Consider the following 20,962-nt stretch of genomic DNA (forward strand, 5'->3'; position numbering starts at 1 on the left):
GATATATTTCAATACTTTTTGATATTTCTATGATCCCGATTTAACCTAAATGATGCATCTTATTGTTTAAAAATGATAAATCATAAATGATTAGTGAGATGTTGCATGCTATAAGGAACAACATAAAATATCCTCAAATCTAGTGATGTAAAAATTATAAAATAAAACAATCAATTATATATATTTAAAGTACAACATACACACCGATATCTAAAATTAGGTCGAGTGGCGATACCTCTCGTAGATATCCGGATCATCAGCATAGTCAAAAAGCACATCAGCCCACCCCTCTAACCAAGCGGCGTTGTAGCCTTTTACATTCATACCATAAGGAATGCGCACCGAGTTATAAGCACTCTCGGATCTCTTGCTAAAGCAATAGCTCTGAGAGGTGCCCTCTGGCTGATAATACGGCTATGGAGAGGCCCATCTGAATATGCCGGCAACAAAATCCAACCCGTAAGATACTCCAGTCTGCATAGTATAGTAGCCATTGGAAGATGCCTCAGCCATAGTATCCATATATGTATGGGTCATGGGCCATCTGCGGCTACGGATAATAGGATCGAGTATACGACTCGGAACCTGATACATTTATGGATCCTACTCTACGTACAAGGCCATATGCAGCCGCATCGAATCCTCCATATCCGTATTCTACTCTATGGATCTGTATTAATTTCAACTCAGATCCATGTAGAACCCAACAATAGATGCTACATATATTTTTCTAGACCTTTGGGCATGCCTCAAAAGCTATTTATTTCTCATTTTTTTCTAAATTTAGGCCTAGGCCACCGTGTGCATGATCGCATCGAAGCTTGAATGAATGGACACCAAAAATTAGAATTTTTTATGTCATCGTGTGGATCGTTCATAGATCTACAATATATAATAAACTCAAGCCCAAATCAAAAATTTTGGTAAGATCTTTCTTTATTTTGCAATTTTCGAGCTATTTTTTCAAGCCCAAAAAAATGAGAAAATGAGAAAGGAGAGAAGAAGCACGCCTTATTTAGGCTTGGATCTTCCTTCTAAACTACTAAATCAGTGTGATTTTTGAGTTGTTGGAAAGTAAGAGCGGTGGAGACCTCTCCGCCACTTTCAATTGTTGTTGGGAAGGCTTTCTCGGGCCATCCCAACAACAAATAATGCCTTAGACAAGTCAAAAGAGGGGGACCGGTTCAGAACCGGATCGACTCGATGGAAACCGACAGGTTCGCACCAAGTTTGAACGGAACTGACCGATTTTGGCCAGTTCCAGACCATTTCGCACCAGTTTCGGCTGGTTCGGACCCTTGTTGGTACCAGTTCTGGCCGGTTCGAGGCAGCCGAAACCGAAGAAAATAGCGAACCGGCCCGGTTTTGCACCGGATCGGCTCGGCACTACCCAAATCGGGCGGTTCGGCCCAATTTGGCACACTATGCTCTAGCTAATATAATATTTTATGATAAATGGAGTCTAAATATGTGGTTTGGTTGATTGCATTTGCAGTTAAATGATGGTTCCATTTGGGCTATCATCCAAAAATCTAAGGAGTTTAGCTATCCAAATCCTCTCATACACGGTCTCCTTTGATGGAAGCAAGCGCAATTGATCAACCTTCTTCCTAATACACATCAAACAGAGGAACCACCTGAGACAGAGACTGAATGACTTAGCAAACGTGCACTATAATCCACAGCTCATATTTAAGTGCATCCATGAGGAGGTAGAGCTGAAATATGGTGACTTACTTCATAATGAGTTCATATACGATGACGAGCATCAAATGATAAGTTGCAAACAACAACCTGGGCTTGATAAGCTAGGATCACCTCCTTGACTACTAGCGTCATAGCAAAAGAGGTTGGGTTAATGTACAGCAACTAGCAGAGTGGCACATGTCATGCTTACAACTAGCCGATGTGCAGCCATAGGAGTGAGCAACCTGTCGCGATCGCAAGGCTCTAGCTCAGAACTCCATCAAAGATATATAAAGAGATACTAAGCAGGTCATCACGGCAACCAATCCAAATAAGGTAATAAGGTCAATTAGGGTGGTGGGCCTAGTCAAGGCACCCAACAAAGCCAATCAAGCAAGGGAGGCAGGGAAAGAAGCAATTCGTCAAAGAAGTGGAAAGGAAAGAAAGCTGCAGATTGATTGAAGATGGTTGATGAGTAGCCCATTTACTCAAATTCCAAGACCACCAAACCATTTAACAATCGTTTGTGTTGCTGGGGGTCCAAACCGAGAACGATTGGCACAGCAGTGTGAACGGGGTTCCCTTTGAATTGCTTTGGTTGCGCTCCGCCCTCCGCCGGGAAACCTGCAAGCAAGCCTCGCACCACCTCCAGGGTAGTGGGGGCCCTCCGACGATCAAGTCAGGGGAGATCGAAGGAGAAGGAGAAGGAGAGGTAGCAGGTAAGATGATACTCTGGAAAATCTTTCTTCTTCTCCCCTTCCCTTCTGGGGATTGGTCATCGTGTGGCACGATGGGGTTGCCACTGACGCGGCCGTTACAGGGCGTCGTGGGGCAGCGCTGGGTACGGCCATGGCAGGGCGTAGTGGAGCTCCGCTTTGTACGGCTGTTACAGGGGATCGTGGGGCAGCGCCGGATTCGGCCGTTGCAGGGAGTAGTGGAGCAGGGGGCCGCGGCGTGCCTCAGGGGAACAGTCTGTTGTTGTCAAGAGATTGCCGACCCGAGGTCGGATTGCTGGATCAAGGGGCAACCGACTCGGGGTCGGACTGCGGAGCCGAAGATATCCGACCCGAGGTCGGATTGCTGGATCAAGGGGCAGCCGACTCGGGGTCGGGCTGCGGAGCCGAAGATATCCGACCCGAGGTCGGATTGCTGGATCAAGGGGCAGCCGTAGTCTTCCTGGGCGCGCGTGCCGGTCACGTGGGGCATGGTGGCTAAGTTCCCCCGTAACAGTTTGCATAGATCATCTCGTGATACGAGCAATGATGCACCTGGTGGCTAATGAGATAGCAATGGACATGGGGGGGGGGGTGCATAAAACTCGCAACCACAAGCGCCGACTTCATTCACCAAGGAGTCTTGTTTCACTCATGCCACGCAGGAGCGGACCACAGCACATGATGTAAAGCCCACAACAATACGATAGCATACAAAAGACGGGCCCCTTTTGGTGGTTTAGTCCCAACATTGCTGCAACTGATGATATAGCACTTGCAGTAAGGTCTTTGAACCCGATGGTATGTCAGATCCTATTCCACACAGCTAGCGTACGACCCATATACATGTCCATAATCATCGTACTCAAGTAGCTAACGCCCTCCACAATCTCAACCAGAGGGGGGGGTGCATAAAACTCGCAACCACAAGCGCCGACTTCATTCACCAAGGAGTCTTGTTTCACTCATGCCACGCAGGAGCGGACCACAGCACATGATGTAAAGCCCACAACAATACGATAGCATACAAAAGACGGGCCCCTTTTGGTGGTTTAGTCCCAACATTGCTGCAACTGATGATATAGCACTTGCAGTAAGGTCTTTGAACCCGATGGTATGTCAGATCCTATTCCACACAGCTAGCGTACGACCCATATACATGTCCATAATCATCGTACTCAAGTAGCTAACGCCCTCCACAATCTCAACCAGATTACAAGTCAAATTTCTTTGTCTTGATTTTCCCTTAGGTGGGATGCTCAGCCTAGTATCACACAGAGAATCAGTAACATGGTGGCTATCAAGGCGGCCTAGAGTATCATATGCAAGATTGGGCACAATATCTAGGTTGGAGTCAAATCCAAAGCCACGTGAATGATATCCCAACATCTATGGACGGCATGGACAATCCACAAGGAACTAGACATTGGTATATATTTTGTAATTCGATTTGTTTGAGAAACGTATTTTCAAGCTAAAAGCTATGCATTATCCCTTTTTATTTATTATAGTTGCATCCACCAAACAATCATATGGTCTGGGAACCACTATGAAATAAAATAACAATAAAACCTTAGAATCACATTTCAAAGATTCCTAATCCATAAAATAATCATAATTTAAAAAAAAGAAAAAAAATAAACATGTTCTAGGACATTGTCAATACGCTTTTTATAGTGAGTGTTAATACTTAATACTCTATGACTTAGTACTGCACTCGTACCAAAAAAATCTAGCATCCGGTACCGAGATTTCAAGTCTTGTTTGGAACACATAATACAATATTATTCCTTTCATCTAATATTGATGAGTTACAAATTTGCAAATAAGAATAAAATTATAGCTGTATCATCATATAGAAAGCACTACACCAATATTATGTGCCCTGTTTCGTCAAGCATTATGCATAATCTCATATAGCAAATATAAAGCAGTTCTACAAGCGTAACAAAGTATGCTAACCAATAATCCAATATTTAAATCGAAGTAATATCACATATAAGCCAGAAGGAACTACAGAAGAACTCTACAATTCATAAGGACCTAACTCAAGACAAGAAGGCTATTGATAGTCAAGGAAAAAACAATGAATACTTGAAGATGAAAGCATTCTAAAGTAAATTAGGGGAAAAAAACAAAAAGTAAAAGAATCACTATATATGGAGAATTAGTGAAAACTCAAACATTGCTAAAAAAAATATTGACCTTATCCTTCCCATGGATATCAGCTTTGACAAGTTTTGAGTAATACTCAGTTTGTAGTTTACCGTCCTTCACATTCTCGACAAAATCGATATAAGCAACTCTAAGAGCTTCATTCCTAGCACCAAATAAAAAATTAACAAGATCAGCTCAATGATTTAATTCTAATATATGCGGTTTTCCTCTTATAAACAGAAAGCCAAGATTCCATTGCATGAATAAAGGATGCAGCTATGCAAGACGATTAAATACAGCATACAAACCGCTGCATTAGTAATGCAATATCTGCAGCTTCTGGCTTTTGTTCTTCCTTCTGTTTGCCATAAATTTGACAAGTTACTACATATGTGAACTTCAAATCTGCCTGTGCACGAGCTTCAGGAGACAAGTCAAACCCTTGAGTTTCGGTTATATTACTCCCAGAAAGTGCAGCTTCTGGATCTGTTAGAACAAAGATATGGTGATTGAACATGCTAACATAAATTCAATAGAGAAAACATAGAGATGCACCAACCTTCCGAAGTAATCCTCTCCAAATAACTTTGGAGCATAAGAGCTTTTCTATAATACATCATCCCACGTACTGCATACAACGAAAGGAGAAGAGATTGATTTCAGATCAGCAAAATTCTCTTGCACTTACATATAAAATATAAGGATCAATGCTCTACGAAAACTGGAGACAAGGTGGGTTGCTCATTAACTTTAAATATGATAATTCTGAAATCTAAATAGGCTTTCCCGAATAGGCTTACAAATATATTATTTTCTTTATAAGAACAATGAAGATGCATGTGGCGGTTGATTGAACAGTTAAAGTGGTGCAATATATGCATGCAGCTTGTATTATTGACACGAATATATCTGCTTTATCATGTGTACTATGATATAGGCATCAGAGCACTTTGGAAAAACAAGAAGCTATTGTTGAAATGCATAAAATCATGCTATCATTGCACTTCATGTAAATTAATAAAACCTAGCAATTTTTCACTCTGATCATCAGCAATCAATACCAGGCAGGCTTCAGCAAATTTAGCATGTTCAATTGTTTAGTCATGAGTCAGGAAAAAAAAAAAGCAAACCAATTATTTAAATGTTGTAAAAACTACACAGCACTTGCATACAAAATATATAACAGATGAAAGGAATTTTAAGCACATATACATATCAGGTTCTGATGAACTATCTTCTCTCCAAGAGAAGTCACATCAGAAATTTTATCAAAGAGATGCTCTTCTAAGTGAATGAAGAAAATGTTATAAGTCAAATGTCTTCAACATCCATAGACATGGATGTTGATGCATTAACTCTAGCCAATCCTGATGTAAGTCATTTAAGTTCATGACATTTCCTAGATCAGTTAATTGGGGCTTATCCCAATGGTCACACCCCTCTGTTTAGCAACCAGAGTTTCTAGATTTGTGTTTTAATGCAACCCCAAGTATTTGGCCTCGGAAATTAAAGTGTAGGTGGGCCTGCACCCCCCCCCCCCTCCCCGGCCAACATCTTAAAATCTTAAATACAAGTATATGGAGGAAAGGTAAAACCTCATTGAACAAAACTTGAAAGATTGTAGTTGTTGCTGCTGAATCCGAGACCGAGTTCGGAGTGCAACTCAAACGACCCTGAGATCAACTGGAGGCGAGCTAAGCAGGCTAGCCGAGGTGCGGCAAAGTGGATCTCCACTAAAGTGTTAACCTCGCCTTCGCCCATGCTAATGAAGAAGAAGATGAAGAAAAAGATGGAGAGGAAGACAAGAGAGCGAAGAAGAGAAGAAGACAAAAGGAGGCCGAGCAGCCAAAGAACGGGTACCCACCGGAAACCAGAGAATGCGGAGGACGCCGAAGACGGAGACGAAGGGACTTCACCAGAGCACCACTCGGGAGCCTAGACACTTGAGCACTTAGGCATATGAGCAAATGAAGCAAGAAGCACATACTGAAGAGAGGGGCCACCCTTATATAGAGGCACAGACGGCCCTGATCAAGGCGTCAATTCGGCAACCCAGGCAGAACAAGCCACAAATCAACTCGGAATACGGCGCGGCGATTCACCAAGATTGCTGCAGTAATGATGCCTCGAAGAAAACCCTACAATGATGAGGCCTCGAGACACTCCAGATATGGCGACGCTTCGAGAAGCTTGATCGACGCATTTAATGCCCCTGACCAAGGTCTCGCCCTCGATCGAGCTAACGACTCGACTTCCGCCGCCCGGACTGGAGTGCAGTTCGGCCTCGAAAGTGGGGGGCAAGTGATGGAAAAAATATTGGACACCTCGACCATTGTCCAGACCATGGTCTGCCGTACCGGTCCATACCGGCCGGTACGTACCGGTCCGGCCTGAGATCGGTACCGGATCAGCGCGGAATCTGGTACCGGTATTTTATTGTTGAAGGACCGGTACGGGACCGATTCGGACCGGTACGGAACTGGTTCATACCGGTCCGGGCCGCCACCGGTATGCCGACCGGTACCGGTACGGCGGACCTTGGTCCAGACCAACCTCTTTGACCTCGGACATAAACCAGGGAGAATGACTTCAGCCCCGTCCGAAGAACCGATCAGTTGACGAGCCACGAGTCGAGGAGCCAAGTAGCCAAGAAAAACAATCAGCAGATGTCGACAAAAACTGACAATCCTAACAACCGACAGCTCTGGCAACTCGTAGTCGTGGCAGCACCATAACCTACGCCCGACAAACGCTGCATGCCGCCCACGCATGCTAACTCCTACGCTGTGACCATACTGTTAGCCATTACCTAGCCATCAGTGCACACCACATTAGCCTAGGTAACGACAAAACAGGCTCCCCCATAAGAAGGAGCAGCCCCAGGGACCTCAGAAAGGCAGGTAATATACTATTCACAGAGAACGATACTCTACTAAAATTTCTTCCTTCCACACAGTTATCATTCTCTTCTGACTTAGGCATCGAAGGGGCCCCCGCCGAAAACTCTCCAGCAAGCGGACTTTTTGCAAACCACCTTTGGAGGAAATCCGCTTCTCTGCACCTCGGCCAGCCTGCTCAACTAGCCTCCAGCCGACCTCAAGTTTGTTCGAGCTGCACTCCGACCTCGATTCCGGAATTAGCAGCAACAATAGTCACAAAAACTATTTATAAACTAGGAGATTTAGAATATGGCTTGTAGTTAAGATTAACTATCTTTAGGACAGTACAATGCCCCCACTGCAAATGTACTAATGTAATTATGTCTTCATAACAGTGCAGGCCCTGTCAATAGTTGTGCAGAAACCTAGGAGACCAATAACAGAAACCATATCTAAATCTTTGATGATTGATGAAGCTTGCAAACCATACGTCCAATTTATAAAATAATTTTAAAACATAAGTCTCAAAACCTTGAACAATGCTAAACATAAACTAGTCCATGCACCGGTAATCAATGAAACATGGACCTGGATACGAAATACAGATACGAAAAGATGCAGATATCCTGATATGGCAAATCTTGAAAAAGTAAGATATAATACAGCTATAATACCTCAAATAATACACACACGTGCACGCGTGTAAGGACATATATATGTAGGTATACATATATGTATAAACATATATATATATATATATATATATATATATCTGTGTGTGTATGTATATATTTTATACATACTTACATGCATATATAAGAAAAGCATTCATAAAGCATAGTAGGCTATCAAAATAACATAGTTCATACTTTATAAGGCAACATTTACTTTTAGAAGTTCATTGTTAGTCACTATCCCATAAACCATCCATACTTCATATTTTAAAATTAATATCAATAGACTACAAAATTAACCATCCAACTCACTTTTTGGAGGTAATGGGGAAGTATCTGAACTCTGAAGTGTATCCAAAAGTATCGGCATGTTTGTCTTAATTTTGAAAAATAGAATAATTAACACAAATACGAACTGGTCTTCGAGAAGTAACCGGCATTTCGGCATCCGATATGGATACAACATAGACATGACATGTGACTTGAAGTACCCGTGCATCCTAGCTCGGAGGCCTAAGCCCCAAATTCCATTTCAACAAGATAGGATCACCAAATGCAAGGTAAAGGAATGCAATACTCACTCCAAGTACTAATTTTGATAATTGGATTATACTCACCATGCTATGTTCTACCAGCCCGAACCGGAAGGTACGGGGTATTCCGTACCGTACTAGATCGGTACCGGTACCCAGTACGAGTGGCGTACCGACACTCGGTATGCCAAAAAAATCATATACTGTATCGTACCAACACTGTGCTAGTGTGGCACTGGTTCCGGTACTGAGACGGCGAACCTTGATTCTCACCAAATCTCGGTTGGTCGAGTGCTCTAGGTTGTTTATAGTGGAGTATACTCATGCACTCCACATGGTGGATTAGGGCAGCAGGATTGATTTGAGGTTGGTCAATCAGATACAATCAAAAGGATAAATACATGCAATATATGAAGATTAAAGACCAATTTTCTGCATAAACCCATAAAAGAGATAAGAATAATTTAAGGTCCAAATTCAGCCCACAGGACCATCAAACTCAAAACATAAATGTGCCATATTAAACATTATTCCCTTTCCTCTTCCTTTTTTTTCCCTTCCACGCTCTCCAGCCAATTCTCTTCTTAATATGTAGATCGAGGGAGCTAGCGAAATGGGCTCATGTCATCCATGGGACCAGTGTTGTCCATTGCCTCAGCCAATCAGAGTGAGAGAAGGCCGGTGAAGGAAAATGGGTTGTGTCACAGAAACCAGAATTCACCAGGCAAATTGGGCCTAGAGTCCAGGTTCAGACAACATGTCACCCACATAATCAACAATCCAAAAGCCTCATAAGCCCATGTAGTACATTAAAAGAATTGAATTGTTAAAACTTCCTTCAAATTTCCATACGAGGGTGACTTGAACCCATGAGCACTTGAAGACCAAGCCAGTTACCAAATAAAGACACTTAATCCTGAGACATATTTTGAGTAGAGCAATTTCAAAATAAAAACAAGTAGTTCTTAAACAAATTCAAATTATAAGATATGAAAATAGTAATTTTATATTCAACTCATAAATAAAGCCTAATATAGTAATAAAATATAATTCGGATATTTTAGCTTAACCAGTCAAATGGTAGAAAATTTCAAACTTCCTTTATTATTCAACTTAATAAAAGTGGTAGCTCTAGTCTTAAGATTATCTGAAGCGGAAGCAATTGCAAGAGCAGACTCAATCATGGATACAAGGGTGCATGAATGTTTCCAGAGTAGGTTCAATGCCTTAGATGTTTCCTGCTACAACTCTCTACTCTTAAAGCTCTGATGGAAAAATATTTCACGGTTATTCATCTACCATTTTCATTTAAGTTACATTTTTTCAATTTTAAAGCAATATAGCTTTCCTTTGGGTTCAAATCTCATGTATCTCACTTCTCATTAGCATCATAAATCATGCAAGTTACCCAACTTAATGTGGTTTTAAAAAATACATATTTCAATGAAATCTATGGTGATCTATTTTGAATAATTTATGCATTTTAATGAGTATTCAGATTACTCCGATCTTCTTGATTTTTATATACATATTTTCATATATTTAATAGTTTAGGTATTTCTTTACATTTTCTTTTTCTAGCTTTGGCCCACTCTAGAATTTTCCTAAACTGATACCAAATCAAATTTATTATCCAGAAATCAATATCTCCATATGTTTAATCTGAAAGGTTTCATTAAGATGTGCACACTCAACAGCAAATAAGCAAGGAGGCCAAACATAGTTTTTCCTACAAAAATTTTAAAGATATTGTACAAACAAGGTTCCAAGTTATCCCTAGGGGGGTTTCTTCCCTCCCATATCAATTAAAAAAGGGTTCCAAGATATCCTTGTTACACAAGCTCTTCCACATAACTTTATGCTCTCGTACGTAAATTTCATTTCACCATTGTGCAATTTTGCATACTACCAATTTATGAACATGTAAAATCGTTGAAATTATAAAAGCATGAAAAGGAGACCAAGTTTCATTATATGTAACAAGAATATGAAAGAATATGTACATAGAGGCCCACTCATCAAATTTTGTTGGAGTAAAATGCATCCATACGACTACAGTTATATGTACATAAAGACAATTACTAGTAGGAAAAAGGTCAGACATACCAGTCCTTGCTAAGGTTTGCCCACGATATGAAGCCCAAACCCGAAGCTCTAAAATATCAGTTGCACTATTCAAAAGTTCAGTCTCTTGTGCATTTTCATCTCTGCCTATCCGAGATAGAAAGTTCTTCCACTCGTCTAAGCAAAAAAAAAAAAGAGCAACTCATATTATAATAGATAAAATAAAAGGAAGTTCTATATTGGTAGTAAAAAATATGGAATCTAAACAGCTATAAAACTTTTGCAAACAAATCCCTATATTATGAAAAAAGATACTCCAATTTCTTGCAAGTATATAATAACCATGGTTTAAAAAACTGCGGAAACAGGACAATATGGGTCTCGGGACATCGAAACAACTGTACTAGTACCATACCGGGTGTACCAGTTTGTATGGATGCATATCATCCATACCAATGGCTTTCAATTTATTGAAGTAGACAATTTTGGTACGTGGTGTTAGTACTAGCATGGTGCCAGTGGAAAAACAGTACGAGGCTTGGCACAGGTATTTAAAACCTAGATATTAACTCAAACATAGGCATGCCAACAACACAAAAGCAAGGAAATATAAGTTAAAATCCTTTCTCAAGCAATGTAGTTTACCAAAATATGCTATCAATTCCTAAAGGTTACAAAATATGACCTCGCTACCGGATTTATGTAGCTAGGCAGACAAAAGGTATTCCTACATGTCCTCAATGTGCCTCCAGGAAGTAATCAAAAGCAAGCACCATTCACATCCTTCATGTGACATAGTTTGTTAAGGACAAACCTATGCTCCATTTGACCAAGAACAAAGCCAAAGGGTCGTAATGAGGAGTTCACAATGATATAATATCATTTACTTGATATTTATTATGTGTGTTGCATTGTCTTGTGGAAAGAGATCAAGAATCTCCATCAAGAGAAACCCAAATCCAACAATATCAGTATAATAATTAACATCTAGATGGAGTCGAAAAAGATATTTTGCATGGACAAATATCTATGACCTAAAGGGGAGGACCCATGTAAGCATAAAAGATTTGTTTTATCATGAAATGGATATCTCGGTATCTTTTCTTTCTGTATTTTTCTGACTCATATTTATGAGACGATAAAATATGACAAAAGCTATACAACCACGAGGATTTAATCAAGCAAAGCTCTCAAGCTAAACTCAAAGGTTCTTTGAGTAAGAACCGTTTGATGATCACTTATTCAATGAATGGATGTAATGACTCAACAAAATCTAGAGAAACATTTGTCCTTTGTTCAAACTGAAAGAAATCGTTCTTTCAATAAATCCGAAGATGGATGTCTGGGGGAACCGATGAAATAGATTAGAACAAATACTGAGACAAACTTCAATGAAGGGTTAAGAGTTCAAACCTAGATGAAATAGTTTGATTTAAAGAAAAGATGAAGGATTTAGATAAGTCATGAAAAAAATTTAATTATTATAAGAAGACCAATTGAATGCCTCTTTTGATCAACAACATTACAAAGTTGAAGCCCCTTTAACAAAAACTAAAAAGACCTAATAAATGACACAATAAACAATAAGGGTGATCCATGCTCACAATTACGAAGAAACACCATAAGAACAATATGCATTTAACATATATCCAGTTCTGCTAGCTTACCTAAATATTTCTCAATACAATCATTTGTTTGAAAGTATTATAATCATAAGAAAGAAATCATCATTAAGATAACATAAATTTTCAAACTAGGAGTTTGCAACTTTTCACAAGTTGCTCAACAATCAAGAGGATAAGATCCGTTCCTTTTTCTTTGAATGCGAAAACAGCTATTTGACAACATATAGCAAATGGAGTATCATCCATTCAGTGTTTCCTTATCATTAACACCTGATTCTAAGAAAATTCACATTGCTTCATTATGTTCCAATCTGCTCGGCATACCATAGCTACTATGCCCGCACATTTCCAAGAAAATCCCACAACTATATAAATTAGCATTACACTCAACACAGTTGAAATAGACCTTTCATTAGACTCATTACTATACATATCAATAAAACCAAACCATAGAGGGGTTCATGGTTCCAAGGAGAAGGTGAGGGAAAAAGACACTTAGAGCAGCATTGCAACGATTGCACTTGCAAGAAAAAATGTGGAAAATCTTATGCAGGCATCAAGTGTAACCCTTAGTGGAAACCATCCAATACAAAGGACTTAAGGTGACCGCCTTACAGTCAGATTCTTACAACCATAGACAATTGCCTCATGTCTCGCATGTGTGATAACTAGTCATGAGTGACACCCAAAGACTTACAAAGAAGACCCAGTACATAACTAGAACCCCATACAAGTACGATCCTATTACAATATCACTATGTTCGGTACAGAGGTTGTTCGGCATATCGACACTCGGTACGCCCTCCATACCACGTATCGTTTCAGCACCGGAATGATATGGTACACCCAATATGCACCAATACCAACCAGTAGGGATACCATGACTAGCAAAGTAATAGCTATTAAAATGGTGATATACCGGTTCTTTTTTTTTTTTTTTGTCATCAGTCAACGATATCAAAGAAATAAGGACTTAAGGGGAAAAACAACAATAGTGAATGAAAAACTAAATGGACACTGGCAGGATTGGAAGTTATTTAATGCAAATATAGAATTGGCAAACCAGATCATTAAAAAAGCTGAAAACATCTTTTCTTCCTGTGAAAATTCGTACATTATGAGAACCAAAAATTATGCTTAATTACGTATTCACATGTTCATAACAACAAAAGAAAAGGGAAAAGACCTGGAAAAATCTTTTGGAGGTAAAACAGAATGGATATCCCATCCTCATTCTTCTTCTGGAGTTCAGCCAAGCTATAAAGCACAATCTCAGAGTAATATGGAGTAAAGACACTGCAATGGAAGAAAAGAGAAGAAAAGAAAGGAATAAGAATCAAGACTTCATTAACAATAAGAAACTAAAATAGGCATAAAATAATAAGATATCAGTAATATTTGTATTTCACCTGAATGATACCATTTCAGAAACTGGCCTGGCTGGAGGCATTCGCATAAATAGAGAGTTTGTGAAGAACTCTAGCCTACGCCCAGCCTCCAAGTTTTTCGGGATACTCGCAGCAGATTCCTTGATGGTCAACAGTGAATGCAATCTGTCGACCAATGCTTTCTGCATTCATATTATTTAAATGTTAAAAAGCTGAAATAATATTATAATGTTAATCTAGATGAAAGATGATAACAGCATTATTGGCTATAGACATGTCAAAGCCTAAGGTGAATTCAACAATTTAGAAAATACCAATTCAGGGTCCTTGGGCCACTTTATATTGTTGAAGAGGCGACCTTCACCTCTTGCTTTATTTATCTGACTCCAGGCATCAATGTTACCACTTGAAAAGAGAAGAATTAAGCAGTTAGACCCAAAAAAAAAAAAGAAACAAAAAAATATTTGGTTAAGCACAAGTATAAAAAAGTTTGAACCACACCTCATATCAAGAGTTAAAAAATCATGACGAATCACATCCTCAAGGTCTTGCAAAGCCTTGACAGCACCTTTCGTCAATTCAAGTGACTCATCCTTTTTCTAATAACCAAAACATAAGCAATTAAACTTGCAATAAATGTGTTATGAAGGATTGCAGCAATTAAACCAATCAAAGTATCAAACACATTTGTTACACAACATCGTAATAAAATCATCTACAGGAAACATTCCAAAGAGAAACAAACAAGGAAAAGAATATTTCTATTGCACAAACATAGAAGAATCTGCTAAGAAAAAAGCGTGGATGACTTCATATAACCATGCCTCGCAACAAAGATAAGAATCTACTATTTTTTAGTTTGAACAAGAGCTTTTTTTAAACAATTTATATAAAACCAATGCACCAGAGAAGAAACCCTAGTTTTGTACAATATGATGATGATAGCCTAATACAAATTAAAGAGCAGAAATGTAAACAAGGATTTGCCAACAATATATGTCGTTCAGCTACAACAATTTAACTCAGTCATTAAAAACAGAAACTAGTAATAGAAGGACCATCAAGAAACAGCTTAAGAAGTTTTTAGATAATAGTGAGCACCACCTCTGTGACAAATAATTGAATCTGTTCTTCTGTATTTTGAATTTCATTACACAGCACAATTACCTGACTCCACCTCACCAAATGTAGTAAAATATCAAGCTTCCACATCAAGGAAACAAAGCTTTTTATTCAGACACTAAACTGCTTAGGTATCACATCAGCATCCACCACCTTTTCCACAAAAAGAGGCACAGCAATGGAGCACAGAACCACCAATTAGAAGATTGAAAATATTGAGCAGACTTTTTACAAGAGGCTGTAAGCCTGACAGACCCACCAATTAGAAGATTGAAAACATTGAGCGGACTTTTTACAAGAGGCTGTCAGCCAGACACTACTACTTCACCAAAGACTAGTGCCAGAGTTCTGGCCATGGGCAACTGAGAGACTTGCAATCAAACTGAGAATACTAATTGGTAGGTGTAGAATAATTCTGACTGATTTTTCGAATTTACCATATGCCTAAACAAAATCTGTAAGCATAAGCAACTGAACTGTTGGCTCTATCCATGATATCCATGTCCTTTTCAATAGTAACATCAGGTTGCGTAGGCCATGGATAGACAACATCCAATGATAATTGTCGTACTCACACCATAACAGAGCATTCTGTAATTGCAAGAAAATGACAAGATTTCATAATCAAGTACTAATAAGCAGAGTGGCCATCCTCACCAGCACGCCAGTCAATGCAGTGATTCTTGAAAATACAAGTGGCAGTTTGCTCAGCTGAAGGTTGGTCAGAAAAATTTTTTTCTTTATACTTTCCTTGATAGCATCATCTACCCTCTCCACCCTGTTTTCAATTCCAACTAAGATGACAACTTAGAAAATATGGAAATAGAAGAAAGAAAGAAAGAAAGAAAACATACTTACCACATCCATCCTTCCTTCTCCAGTATAGATATTAATATAACCTTAATACTGTGATAGCACTCCTCAACTGCATATTTCATGTATTCATCCCTAGAAATTCTGAACCAGAGCTCATCCTGTGAATCCTTACACTCAAGTGCAATATCTCTGGCAAGAAATATCTGATCAAATCAAGCACATCATCAACAAAAGTTAGATGAAAGAGAAAAAGAACAATTTACTCCTAATCTTTAATTCAAATTAGAAACACATATCAACAAAACTGGAAACATTCAATCTGACCTACCTTGCTAACAAGCAAAAATAGGGGCCACTGGACCATTGGAAGAATCCCAGAATTTTTGGGCATAACAAGTAAATCCATCTCTCTGCGCACACATAGAAACAAAATTTTTCAGGTAACATCAGATGGAAAATAACAACAACAGGAAAGTATAAGCACTGGTTTAAAATTAGCTGATACTTACAAATTAGTAATATAATCCTCTTCTCGTAATTTTTTTATAATCTCATTCCAGAAGGGAGCAAATCTAGCAGCATCAAACTTATTCAACTCTGCTTCCTTCAATTAGTAATTTTCAAAAGGTTAATGACAGGAACTACTCCTTTCAGATATTAAAAACTAGAATACAACCAAATAGCAGAAAATTGAAAAAGCCACCTCTCCTATTTCAGAAGAAAATACAGAAAAAAGATCTTTCAAAATAGTGACAAGCTATCTAAAGACAGCACAGTGTGTGCGCAACATGTGGAATTTAAGCCCATCAAAAGTACTTAACAAGTTACATAATACAAGAATCAAGTCAAGCCAATAGTCAAACCAGATATTAGAGAATAGCTGCACAGATTGAATTATAAATCACTAGAAAACAATGAAGGGCCACTTATGGCAGCTACATTGATAAAAACCAGAACATCTTGATAACTTTGCAGCAAGATCAGAAACTAAAAACATGGAAATGATCAGCAGGACATTATAAGAGGAAAGCCAGATGGAATAGTGAGGAAGGAAAAAGACAAGAAAACCGGACGAAGCAGGGGAATGGAATTACCAAGATGAAGATTTCAAGTCTTGTAATTGTTTGACGTTGTTACCTTCAAGAGGAAGAGCAAAAGCAGAAAACGAGTCCCAATATTCACCACACAAAGAGGGACCTCATAAGAATAGATGAAAGAAGACACAAAAGTAAAACCTAAAAGAACACCATGGTGAGAAAGCATAACAAAATACAGGAGAAGGGGTCCGGCAACTCCCTTCCATCATCTTAATAGTCTCCCACAAGGTCCGCCAAACAAAGCCGAACTGCCCGGTTCAGCCCATACCGAGCCAACCCAGTGGGGGACTAGGTCGGTTCACCTGTTTTTTTCGAAACCGACTCCGAACTGGCCGAAACCAGTCCCGACCAATAGGAGCCAGTCGGAACCGGTCTTGAACTGTCCAGACTCAGTCTGAACCGGCCGGTTCCGTGCGAAATCAGTGCGAGTCCGACCGGTTCCGAACCAGCCCCCTCCCCCTCTTTCTTTTGTTTTAAAGACTGGTTGGAAAGGCTTGAGAAACTCGGCTCCATGCGCAATCGGTGCGAAAGTCAGACCAGTTCCGAACTCGCCCCCTACTTCTTTTGTTTTAAAGACGGGTTGGAAAGGCCCGAAAAACTTCTCAAGCCTTCCCAAGCTATCTCGGGCCATCCCAACCTATCCGAATACCCCCTTCATCATGGCGAAAAATATGCTGATTTAGCACAATTGAAAAAGGATCCAACCCTAAATTAGGTATGCCTCATCTCCCTTGTCTCATTTTCTCTCCTTTTTTTGGACGCCAAAAAATACTTTGAAATTTGGAAAATAAGGAGAAATTATGCCAAAAATTTTTATTTTGGCATGATTTTATGATATGTCGTAAATCTATAGATGTTCTACAAGATGACATAAAAATTTTAATTTTTAAATTATATATAATTTTTAAAAATTAAAAATATATTTTTGGATTAAAAAGGAAAATAAAATAAATTCAAAAAAAATTAAAATCAAAAGCATATTTAGGAGCATGCAAACTACTCTCCAGCTAAATTTGGCATTTATTTATTCAACTTTTGATACGATCATGCACATAGTGGCCTAGGCCTAAATTTGAAAAAAATTGAGAAATAAGTAGCCTTTGATGCATGCCCACGAGCCTAAAAAAATATATGTAACATCTTTTGTAGGATTCTACAAAGATCTGAACTAAAATTAATTTTTTCAAATATTTATATTTAAAAATTATTTGTTAATTTCAAAAATAACTAAAAATAAATAATTAATACCAAAAATTATGATAAATTAGTAGCACGTAATACATATTTCAGAAATATTTTCTAAACTAAAAACATACTTTTCCAAATTTATGGCATTTAAATATATTTTTAAATTTAAATATATTTTTAAATTTAAAAATTATTAAAATATATAAATGATAGTTTTGATGATCATGGATCTAGTGGCCAGAAAGAAAGTGGAGAACATAAGACAACCGTTTATGAGATAGCCGCAACGCCAGGTGGTCTTCGATTCACCGGTGAGTCCTAGTTTACACATTATAGAGACCACGGTGCACGATCTGATAGAGCTCACAAGAATACGATTACATATAGAAAATGGGCTCCTCGAGATCATTCAGGACACGATGCAGCTGCTGATGACTTCACACAAGGAGTAAGATCTATAGACATCAGCTTTTAAGTCGTATACTAGACCCTATTACCCGCAACCACAAGCATCCTATAATTCATACGGATATGGATATGGATATGGATATGGTGCGTCTGAGGTGTTGTCTTCTGATAGCTACTACCCTACGCAGCCTGGAGCATCTTACGGGTCAGATTTCGCTATCGCATCTTCGATTGAACCTTCCAAAGTCGTATATCAGTCAGAGAATACCTCTTAAAGCCAAAGCTTTAGTAAGAGATCCGAGAGTGCTTATAACTCAAAGCGTGTTACTTATGAAATGAACATACAAGACTACAACGCCACTTGGCTACAGCAGTGGGTTGATGTGCCTTCTGACTATGTTAATGATCTAGATATCTAAGAGAGGCATCGCCACTCGACAAGATTTTAGATATCGGTATGTATGTTGTACTTTAAATATATATGTAATTGATTGTATTAATTTATATTTTCCACCTCACTAGTTGATTTTAGGATATTTCAAGTTGCTTCTTGTAGCATGCAACATCTCACTAACCATTTTATGTTTTGTATCACTTCAAAACAACAAGATGCATCATTTAAGTTAAATCGGAATCTTAGAAACATCAAAAAAAAAATCCAATTATACTTAAAATTATTGAAAAAGTTGAAAAAATTAATTACCGATTAATCAAAAATTGAAAAACTTAAAAAAAATGGGCATGCCGGTTCCGACCATATGTCGGTATGGTACCAAACCGGTACCATACCGACCCGCCTACCAACCGGTATGGATCCAAGTACCGGTTCAGCGGACTTTGGTCTCCAAATTTGTTCAGTTAGAATAGATTCTCAAGTCATTTTCCTATACTTTTGTTCTTTTTTAATTTATTGAAGAGCTGAGAGGTCTGAGACATGAAGTTTCTGTTGTTTAGGGTTCAAGATCATCAACGAGGCCAATACAACTTATCGATCCTAGGCACGGAATTGCGCGGGGCAACGAATCGCGACAACTTATCGATCCTAGGCACGGAACTGCGCGGGGCAACGAATCGTGCGCCCGCGCCTCTGCGGGCGCTCTGCCCGAGGAGCGCGTGGCCGAAAGGGCCACACGTGCTTTCGCACCGCAAAAAAAAAAACGTACAGGTGCGAACCGGCAGGTACACGATCGGTACCAACCGTTGGAACCGGCCGGTACCGGTCGAGATCGGCCCGAAAACCGCTAGAACCGGTTTCCACGCTGTCCGGATACCGGTTTCAGGAAGCACCAGTCCGTACCGAGCCGAACAGGCCAGTACGGTCCGGTTCGGCAAGCCATGGTTCAGGCAATACAGTAAGAACCAAGGTCGGCAGAGCCGTCCCGAACCGGGCAGTTCCGACCATTCCGAGCCGTTGCCGTAGCCGAAGGAGAAGGAAAGAGAGCGAGCGAGGGAGGGAGGAAGAGGAAGAGGAAGAGGTCGGGATGCCAGTGAAAGGCCGGCGGAGGGCACGGCTGGTTGCCCTATTTCGAATCTGCCGGCCTCCGCCGGCCCTTCTCTCTCTCTTCCTCTCTCTCACGGTACCATGCCCTCGTCCGTACAGGCTCAGCACAGCCTGTACCGGCTCGGCACGGCCCGTATCAACTCGTGCCACCAGAGAACCGATACGATGCTCGGTACCGATTCCTCCGATCTTGATAAGAACCTTACATGCTTTTTCATGTTATCATATGGTCATTGTCACGAATTTTAAGTTTATTGGTGTCACTAGCTGGCAAATAGTGTTGCACAATGCATGGCTTAAAGTGCCGACTTTTTCCAAGTAGCACGTACTATGCCAAGCCTATACCAAGATTTCGCACTAGGTCAACAGTAAGCAGCAAGCAAGCCACTTGGTATCGCGAGTGGCAGTTCAGCATACATCAATTGGTATTGCTTAATACTGTGTGGAAAGGGTTTTGTACTACTTTTTGTGTTTCTTTTGATTTTTCAGCATACAATGGCACAAATGCGGGACAGGGCACATGCCTTGCAGCCCCATGACTAGTGCACCCATGCCAACATTCATAAATCCTTGGCATAATGCCAAATTTTATATAGGCACCTAACACCAAGGTTTTAAATCCGTAGGACGGGACTGTCCTAGTTTGGGCATGGAGCGAGGCACCCCGCCATCCCGTTCCACTCCGACACTTAGGATAGGGGATGTCCGAAGACGTGACACTGGGATAGGGGATGTCCGAAGACGTGACACTTGGGATAGGAGATGTCCGAAGACGTGCCGATGGAGCGCCGAGACGATGGCGAGACGGTCCTATCTCGACACTCGGGACAGTACCCATCCCAGGATCCCACAGGACATCCCATCCAGATTTGAGACCATGCCTAAAACTATACATTGCACATATTCTGCAGCTACCTACAAAAATATCTAAGAAAGCTTGGATCCTAAAACCATGTCAAAATTTTTGTTTATGTTTTTAGATTATGTTTCTACATAAGCACAAACAGATCTATGTAGCAATTAAACTTAGTACTCAAAGAATATATAATTATACATATCTTGGCATCCCAATTGCAAATCTTTCCGTGGAATGACATAACTTTCGGCAAAA

General features: G+C 39.7%; 1 protein-coding gene across 1 annotated transcript in view; it reads right to left on the bottom strand.

The window, feature by feature from the left end:
• Nucleotides 1–20,962, bottom strand: part of LOC103699138 (callose synthase 9-like) — a 76,343-nt gene that overhangs the window by 9,173 nt on the left and 46,208 nt on the right. The window contains exons 25-36 of the mRNA XM_039121525.1: nt 16,167–16,261; nt 15,986–16,067; nt 15,700–15,860; nt 15,499–15,619; nt 14,221–14,318; nt 14,034–14,124; nt 13,741–13,901; nt 13,518–13,627; nt 10,749–10,883; nt 5,116–5,184; nt 4,865–5,042; nt 4,605–4,719 (exon numbers count right to left, since the gene is read on the bottom strand). Coding sequence (XP_038977453.1) covers nt 4,605–4,719; nt 4,865–5,042; nt 5,116–5,184; nt 10,749–10,883; nt 13,518–13,627; nt 13,741–13,901; nt 14,034–14,124; nt 14,221–14,318; nt 15,499–15,619; nt 15,700–15,860; nt 15,986–16,067; nt 16,167–16,261 — 1,416 coding nt within the window. The remainder of the gene's footprint in view (nt 1–4,604; nt 4,720–4,864; nt 5,043–5,115; nt 5,185–10,748; nt 10,884–13,517; nt 13,628–13,740; nt 13,902–14,033; nt 14,125–14,220; nt 14,319–15,498; nt 15,620–15,699; nt 15,861–15,985; nt 16,068–16,166; nt 16,262–20,962) is intronic.

The sequence above is a fragment of the Phoenix dactylifera genome, unplaced genomic scaffold, assembly GCF_009389715.1.
Source record: "Phoenix dactylifera cultivar Barhee BC4 unplaced genomic scaffold, palm_55x_up_171113_PBpolish2nd_filt_p 001117F, whole genome shotgun sequence".
Classification (NCBI taxonomy): domain Eukaryota; kingdom Viridiplantae; phylum Streptophyta; class Magnoliopsida; order Arecales; family Arecaceae; genus Phoenix; species Phoenix dactylifera.